Consider the following 9021-nt stretch of genomic DNA (forward strand, 5'->3'; position numbering starts at 1 on the left):
GAAGGAAGCTCTTAAGGAAAGAAACCTGGAAGAGGAAGATCTTCGTGGGATGGAGAAGCTATTGGTGCCAAACGAGTAAGGAACATTATGTTTTGAGAAAAGGATTTGGGTTCCTCTGTTTGGTGGTTTAAGGAAGGTTATTTTCGATGAAGCTCACAAATCGCGGTACTCTATCCACCCAGGAGCGGATAAGATGTACCAAGATCTTAAGGATTATTACTGGTGGCCTAGGATGAAAGGCGATGTTGCTGTTTATGTGAGCAAGTGTCTAACGTGCGCTAAGGTGAAAGCAGAATACCAGAAGCCTTCAGGACTTCTGCAACAACCCGAGATTCCCAAGTGGAAATGGGAACAAATTTCCATGGATTTTATTACAAAGTTGCCAAGAACGCCAAGAGGCCATGACACTATTTGGGTAATAGTGGACCGCTTAACGAAGTCAGCGCACTTCTTACCTATCAGAGAGAAGGATAATACGAGCAAGTTGGCTGAAATTTACATGAGAGAAATCGTTACGCGCCATGGAGTACCTCTCTCAATCATCTCTAATAGAGACGGAAGGTTCGTATCAAGGATTTGACAATCCTTCCAAGAAGCTTTTGGCTCGCAATTGAATTTGAGCACCGTATTTCACCCGCAGACCGACGGGCAAAGCGAACGGACGATACAAACTTTGGAAGACATGTTGAGAGCGTGTGTTATGGATTTGGGCGGTAGCTGGGATAAGCATTTGCCTTTGGTCGAATTTTCATATAACAGCAGCTACCACACCAATATTGGAGCCGCGCCATTCGAAGCTCTATATGGCCGCAAGTGCAGATCACTGCTTTGATTGATCTGACGCAGGTGATATACAATTGATTGGTCCCGATATGGTCCAGGAAACCATGGATAAGATCGCACAGATCCGAGATCGCATCAAGGCGGCTCGTGATCATCAGAAAGCCTACGCGGATCGAAAAAGGAGGCCTCTGGAATTTGAGGTAGGAGATATGGTTTTGTTAAAGGTATCACCCTGGAAGGGTGTGGCATGCCTCGGGAAGTGTGGAAAGTTGAATCTGCAGTATATTGGTCCATTCAGAATTTTGGAGAGAATTGGATTAGTAGCATACAAGCTGGACTTGCCTGCTAAACTGAATGGTGTTCACGATACATTTCATGTATCAAATTTGAAGAAAAGTCCAACTCAAGATACCGTTATCATTCCCACCGACGAAATTCATGTTGACGACACGCTCCACTTCGTTGAAGAACCTGTTGAGGTCAAGGATTGGAAAGTGAACAAAACCCGCCGGAGCAGTGTCAAGCTCGTCAAGGTTCGTTGGAATGCTAGGCATGGTCCTGAATTCACCTGGGAGCGTGAGGACCGGATGAAAGAGAAGTACCCCCACTTATTTCCCAAGAACCCTGCACCTAGAAGCAGAACTTAAAATTTCGGAACGAAATTTTTCTAACGGGGGGAGAATGTGACAACCCTCACTAAACCAGGTATCCGTACGACCTAATTAATAATTAATTACTGCTTAATTACTGTGCTTACTTGAACTTATGGATAAACTGCTACTTGAATGTTGATACATGTACATACTTGCATCATACTCTATTTACTGTCACTACATTATTTACATGCTGAACCTTAGTGACAACCATGATGCACAAAAGCACAGTAGCACAATGAACGGATAACCTATTAAACATGCTGATATAGCCAGCACCGGGTATGCACTGCCCCTAAGGCCTGTATGAGCCAGAAATAATTACTACACTAGTGGTGAGTGAAGGGACACAAGGGTTGTAGAACTGCGTCTCTAGGAATAAGTTACAATGACAGGATGTGCCTGAAACGTACTCTAAGTACAAAATTCAGCACTTTAACTAAAAATTCAGCACTTGGTTAACTAATAAAGTGCCAAATCATGAGAAAAATATTACTAGACACTTTCCAAAGTGTCGGGAATAAGTTGTGTCACTAAAATTAATATTAACGACACTTTAAAGCTTTGTTAAACGCTTTAACGGATTACTATCCAACCAAACAACCGGACTTTACCCGGGACATGAAAATTTTGCCATTAACATTGTTTATCTTTTTATGAGCCAATTAGGGTCCCTGAATACCCGAACACCCACTGTAATGCACAACACACTAGTAACCGGGTTAATCCCTAAACTAACTAAACTAACCTAACTACATGCTAACTAAATGGTTGATTTGGAACCGGATTACCCCCCCCCCCCCTAACCAAACCGTCCCCAAGAGGGGGACACCCTTGTCCTTCTTGTGATTATTTTATTATACTTGTTCCATATCTACTAGACACACAAACCCTTGGATAATGTTCATAACCTTTGCCTATAAGATCACCACTAAACCCCTCATTCATTTACTTAACATTTCACCACTCAAAACACTCTCCCTCTCTCTAAATAACTCACGGCCGAACACCCCTATCCAACCCATCAATTTTTCGAGTTTTGTTCAAGCCATTCCAAGATCATTCAAGTGTTAAGGATCACCTACGAGGAGGCTTGGTGCATTCGGAACTCGAAGGACCTCATCTCATTGCTTTTATCCACTCATTTTGCGTCTAGATTCTTCCCTAGCCTCGAGCTAGTAGTAAGTTGCTATAATCACACTCTCGAACTATTTTAAGGTGGTTAAAATGATATGTAACGGTTAAAACTCGTAAACATGCAAGATGATACATAAAGTCTACTAAAAATGCTGGTAATGATGGTTAAAAGCTTGAATGTTGTGTAAATCTTGTAGTATTTGATTTGTGTAGTTATTTAGGCCCGATCTATGTTGTGGTAGCTCGGATCATCGTTTAACCCAGATTGGTCATGATCATGGATCATGACATAGAGTTGTTTTAGTGTAACAAGGGTTAAGTGATGAAACTCTACCACACGAGAAACTTGAACTTGTGTAAAAACGATTTTACTTGCAAAATAGTGTTTAAAACTAGTAGATCTACGGATCTACAAGCGGTATTTTCAAAAGACCGAGTGTCAAAGAAATCTTATTTTCTAAAAACCGGATCTTACACTAACAAGAATGAATTTTTAAAACACACAAGTGTGTAAACACATGTGTAACACTAAAGTTTCGACAAAGAACTAGTTTTGTCAAATTTTACAAGAAGTTGTAAAGATGGAATTTCTTTAAAAGCGAGTCTTTTACGAAACCGGAATGATTTATATAAAGATCCACTAAAAGTAATGGGATTTACTTCATATTTTTGGATAAACTACAAGTTCATGTAATTTTTGCGATTTACATGTTTATTGGCTAGTTTGTTGCTTTGAACATTGTTTTGGTTGAATGAAAATATTTTTGAATGGAATCATAAAAGAAAATGATACGCTTGAAAGCGTGGCCACCTCCAGTTACAGGGGAAACTCTGGCGAAATTTTTCTAAAAACCTAACACTTGGAAATATTTTCTCTACAAGTGTTAGAGATACATTTTGACTTGTTTTCCTATATAAGTTTTGCCACGACTTTATTTACAAAATATCGGAGGTGGGGTTTTCACTAGGGCTGTAAACGAACCGAACGAACACGAACAAGGCCATGTTCGTGTTCGTTCGTTAAGGAAATCAACATGTTCGCGAACAGTTCACGAACGCATACCGAACATAAACTTATGTTCGTGTTCGTTCGTTAACGAAATTCAGTTGTTCACGAACAGTTCGTGAACACTGGTCTCGAACACAAACGAACGCAAGCAAATAAAAACAAACGCAAACGAACATTTAACTTAAAAATAAAAAAATAAAAACATCGTTATCCTTAAACATTGAATATAAGTACTTAAATACAACCATCAAATGATAAATCAAAACACAAGAAGTGTACTAGACCACCAAACGATGAATTAAGTTTAGCTAATTTAGACATAATTATCCCCAAAAATGTCTTAGAATGTCTAAATTTTAGCTACTTAAAAAAATAGGGTTTCAAGTTTTCAATATGTTTAGATAAAAGGTTTATTATTTATTTATTTTTTTGATATAATCAAACAAACACGAACGAACGTAAACGAACATATTACCGAACGTTCACGAACGTAGTCGAACGAACGAGACATGTGTTCGTGTTCGTTCGCTAAGCTAACCGAACGAAATTTTTTGTTCGTGTTCGTTCGTTAAGCTAATCGAACGAACATAAACGAACTTCCCGCCGAACGGTTCACGAACTGTTCGCTGAACGTTCGGTTCGTTTACAGCCCTAGTTTTCACAAAATAAAACGTGATAAATATATATTTGGAAGATATATTTTTCTTCATAACGTCACTTGTTATGTGTTTATGATTATTTTGTGAAATATACAAATATTACTTTTAGGGTAAAAATAATATTACCGTGTTAACAATTCCAAAATGATACAAACGCCTTCGCGATAATTATTTAAGTTACACCGGTAATTATTATTACCATTCGATCTATAAAACGTAACTTACGCATTTAAGGAAATATTTACAAACGCGTATTTTTGTCAAGGTATTATTTTAGGAAAATTATGTGTATTAAAATATAATATTTTTGAGAAAAATACTTATATTTTGGAGAAAGGATTAAAGTATATTTTAAGTGAGACTTAATAATATATTTCGAATTTTACGAACGCACATGTATTAGATCCCCCATCCTTGGGAAGGAAAATAATTACCAAGTATTTACAGAATGTAAACACGAAATAGTTGTCTAACTATTTCCCAAAAACTTAAACCATAAAGCTAAGGCACGGCCGTCCGTCTAATAGAGTTAGTACGTGTAGGTCGTCGCACAGCTGCTTGATCAGGAGATATACCTGGTAGAGACGCACCACTGTGAGTTCATGTCCCCCTTTTCTCTTAACTGTTTTCAGTTTTTAAACTGCGGGGGTGAAATACATGTTACTATGATTACAAGTACTTTATACATGGTATGGTTAGCGTAAGGAGGTTTACTACTTAGATCATGTGAGTGGGTAGGCGGAAACTTGAGGCCATTAATCCTCATGGTAGGACCGAGGGACAGGAGCGGTAGATCTATCTGGGTGTAGCGAGCCCAACCCCTGAGCCCGCCTAATGGACCAGGTGGTGACTTTGTGCCCGACGCATAAATCTGCTAGGTTTGAGTCTTCCTACTTGCACTTCACACATATCAATGGCCTTGCAAACCATTGGCGATCTCTTTTTCCTTATTTGCTACATACCAGGGTTTTATACATACAAAGGTTTATTTACTCACTTACACATGAACTCGCTCAACATTATTGTTGATTTTTCAACTTACATGTATTTCAGGGAATTAAAGGATCTGGCACGGTATGGCACGTTTTCCCCGCTGCACTAGTTACGAGGTCATCCAAGTTCAAGGGATGTGACTTTTTCCTGGACGAGTCACAGTTCTTAAACTGTGTTTACGTCATGTTGATGTTTGTGTCTGTTGAACACTGTTTATGTTGTTAGGATGTGTTTCCGTTGAGACATTGTTATGGTATTTTACTTTTCAAACCTAATTTAATGGATGATCTTGCATGGTTTTTAAATTCATATAGCTTGTTATGGTTAAGCTATGGTATTAAGAAGTCACACCAAATTAACCACGCTTCCGCAAAGCCAGGGTGTGACAGTTTGTTGCTCCATGTAAGGTCTGAGTATCTTAGACTCTTGATCTTCAAAGTATACATAACTGTCTGGTTCTTCGGCTGCAACAACGTCTTCATCCTTAGCAATATCTTTCTCATTCTCAACTTTAACATTCTCTTTGCCAGCCATACCTACAGAATTACATCCAGGCTACCAAAACAAACATATAAGAACTTGAAAAGTAGCATTGCATAAACTTCAAAAGTCATAACCAAAATACGGTTACACTCAAAATACACAACCAAATCCAATTTCTCGACATTAACCTACTTAAGCAAAAAAATACAACAATCAAGACCCAAGTAATCACAAAGTACATCTTTAGTTTCAACACATCCCCATTCTTGTACCGAGCCAACTGTTCTTTGCACTTAGCCAACTCATCCTTATCTTTAATGCTTTGAATTAAAGCAGGCATTACCTCTCGACAAATCGGACATCCCTGTTCTTCACCAACATCAGCCCATCTGAGGAAGCCACATCCTTCAACCTGTTATCGGACATCATAAGCAACATAAGAATGAAACTTGAGTTTCAATAACCATTTAACAGAAAAAACTTACACATCTAAGATACAATCGACCAGGATTAGCTTTGGAATGTGACTCTCTGAACACTGTTTTCGAACCACAAGGACATATGATGTCTGAAGCTTCACTTTTTCTCATGGTCTCCTTGGATCGCAGCATAGAGGAAGAAGATGAAGACATGTTCAGCGATTTTGGGGGTGGATTGAAGAAGACAGTGAGAGAGAGCGATTTACACAGAGAAATTAGGGCTAGAACCACTTAAATGAGGAAGAGGAATATGTTGGGGGGTAATTTGGACATTTCATCACTCTCTAACGGGAAGACTAACGGAATGTTGGGCCGGGGAGTAAAAGTGCGACATAAGAGTTAACAGTGGAGGGTAATTTGCAATTATTTCCTTAGGGGGATAGACATGCTAATGACCCCTAATCTCAGGGTGTAAAATTGCAGTTTACTATACCGTATAATATGATGTCAATTTATTTGGTCAAGAACGTCGCACGTTGATCACCAACATGAAATATAAAAAAAAAACAAATAACCTCTTTGTCCACAAAAAAATTTTAAACCAAAATTGAGTAGTTGAAAATTGAATATTGAATATTGTGTCATAAAAGCTGCCAGCCAACAATATTTTATTTTTTTCAGTCAACAAATGTAAAAAAATTGATCAAATACCCAAAACAACCTTTAGGTTTTACCCTACCTACACACAACAAAACCATCAAACTAAACACCGGTTTGAAGGCTAATTTCGTAATTTCATTTAACAGGTCAACACAAGGGTACTCCAGTCCAAGATCTGTACACATACAAATACCAACATCCACCATTCATCGAATCCGTTCGATACCAACGAAGTAGTGACGAGAGTTGAAAACCCTCACGCCGGCGTCAAATTCCTTCTTGTAAGCCAATCGATTCCTTTTTACTTCAATTTCAACCAGATCGATTCGATTTTCACTTTACAGGATTTCTTCTTTTTTTATTTTGTTCGAATTTTGCTTTGTTTTCAACTTTTTAGGTATCAATGGCGTCAGATCCGAAAACTTTTGTGTTCAGTGATGTCTCCGTGCATAACAAAACTAAGGATTGCTGGCTTATCATCGATGGAAAGGTTAGGTGTTTTCTGATTTCAATTTTGACTTTCGTCAGTTAATTAATTAATATTATTATTGTTTTGTTTGTGATTTTATTTGATCTGATAAATAGCTTGATACGGTGTGATTTTAAGTTGTTAATCAGTTTATTTGTGTGATTGTACAGTTAATTTTGTTTGTTGGTGGTTAGTTTATGTGAGCTTTGTGTTGTGAGTTGACTTTAGTTAGGGTTTTGGTGTGGTTTGTGGAATCATTGAAGGGTTATGGTGATGGATATTGAAATTCGAATGATGTTGCTTTGGTTACAAGCTTGAATTTGATTTAGAAGTTTACGTGATAAATTAGGGTTTAGATCTGCATTTGGTTTGATAAATTGGGCGCTTTGTTTACTGTGGAGTTATGATTAAAAAAATTGCTAATTTGATTAAACGGATTAATAATTGATGTGAATGGCGGTGGTTCGTAATAATTTGATTGAGGTTACATCGATTACAAATTTAAATTTGATGCAGAAGTTGCGGTTAAAGTTAGGGTTTAGATCTGCATCTGGTCTATGTGACTATATGTGTTAGGCATTTTGTTTAACTTGGAGTTACAAAGATAAGATAGCTAGTTTTGATGAATTGGAATAATAATTTGATATGAAAAGCAGTGGTGTGTGAAGAATTTAAGTGAGATAGGGTTATATTAAAGGAAGGAACTGTTGATCGATGCTCCTAATCGTGTGGATTCTTTTGTTCTTGTTGCTTTTATTTGTGATCAAGTGTTGATAAGCTTGACCTGCACCAGGTTTATGATGTGACCCCGTTTATGGAGGATCACCCTGGAGGTGATGAAGTTCTGCTAGCAGCAACTGGTAAGTTTGAGATATTTTCTTCATCTTTCATACGTATGAGAGTGATTGATGTTAACCGTTGATCTCTGCTACAGGGAAAGATGCGACAGATGATTTTGAGGACGTGGGCCACAGTGACGATGCTAGAGACATGATGCACAAGTACTACATTGGGGAGGTAGACAAATCTACTGTTCCTAAGAAGCGCACATATGTTGCGCCTGCTGACAGGGCCTACAATCCGGACAAGACTCAAGATTTTGTTGTGAAGATTTTGCAGTTTCTTGTGCCTCTTGTGATCCTGGGGTTGGCTTTTGTGGTCAGATCCTACACAAAAGAGAAGTCCGCTTAAGATTTAGATGGTTTAAGTGAGTTATGGAGAATGTTTGTGTGTGTTAGCTCATGATGTCTTTGACTCGTATTGAACTTTGTGAGTCTGTTGTCTCTGCTAAACATATATCTCAATCTTGGATTTGGTTATTTGGTAGATTAATAATGTGTCATGAAGACGGTTTATCTTAAAATTATTGTCTATTGAATTGAATATCATCTTTTGTCTCGTTTCATTTCTGTGTCCGTGTTTAAACAAATGAATTTGGCATTCTTCTTATTGTCTATGGCATGCCCAATTAATACCTTTTGTAATGAAACTGTGGCAAAAATGAATGTGAGAAGAAGAAGACGGTTTCTGTTGTTACCGTCTTCTTATTTCTTGTATAATCTTTTATGATCTTGGTATTCTTGTTGTCGACGGGAATACCTTCAATGGTGAAATTGAAAACAGCTACTAGAATCACACATTTTTCTTAATGCTATGTGTTGCAATTTCAGACTGGAACGTGAATGAGTCTTTTAACAAAAGTGAAAAGTCACTTTTGGAGGGAGGTTATGGTCCAATGGATAATGTAGGACATGAT

At 37.9% G+C, this 9021-nt stretch overlaps 1 protein-coding gene across 1 annotated transcript; it reads left to right on the forward strand.

Annotated features, from left to right (window-relative positions):
• Window positions 1-6760: 6760 nt before the first annotated feature.
• Window positions 6761-8670, forward strand: LOC118491319 (cytochrome b5-like). The gene is made up of 4 exons (XM_035988975.1): window positions 6761-7077; window positions 7194-7286; window positions 8059-8125; window positions 8200-8670. The coding sequence occupies exons 2-4, from the start codon at window positions 7200-7202 to the stop codon at window positions 8454-8456; spliced, it is 411 nt and encodes a 136-aa protein (XP_035844868.1). The 5' UTR covers window positions 6761-7077; window positions 7194-7199; the 3' UTR covers window positions 8457-8670.
• The last annotated feature ends 351 nt before the right edge of the window (window positions 8671-9021 follow it).

Source organism: Helianthus annuus, chromosome 4 (assembly GCF_002127325.2).
Source record: "Helianthus annuus cultivar XRQ/B chromosome 4, HanXRQr2.0-SUNRISE, whole genome shotgun sequence".
Classification (NCBI taxonomy): domain Eukaryota; kingdom Viridiplantae; phylum Streptophyta; class Magnoliopsida; order Asterales; family Asteraceae; genus Helianthus; species Helianthus annuus.

Coding starts and splice junctions, on each gene's coding strand:
- LOC118491319 (XM_035988975.1), top strand. CDS start 7,200: ATGGCGTCAGATCCGAAAACTTTTGTGTTCAGTGATGTCTCCGTGCAT. Junction 7,287..8,058: donor GGCTTATCATCGATGGAAAG/GTTAGGTGTTTT, acceptor GACCTGCACCAG/GTTTATGATGTGACCCCGTT. Junction 8,126..8,199: donor AGTTCTGCTAGCAGCAACTG/GTAAGTTTGAGA, acceptor TCTCTGCTACAG/GGAAAGATGCGACAGATGAT.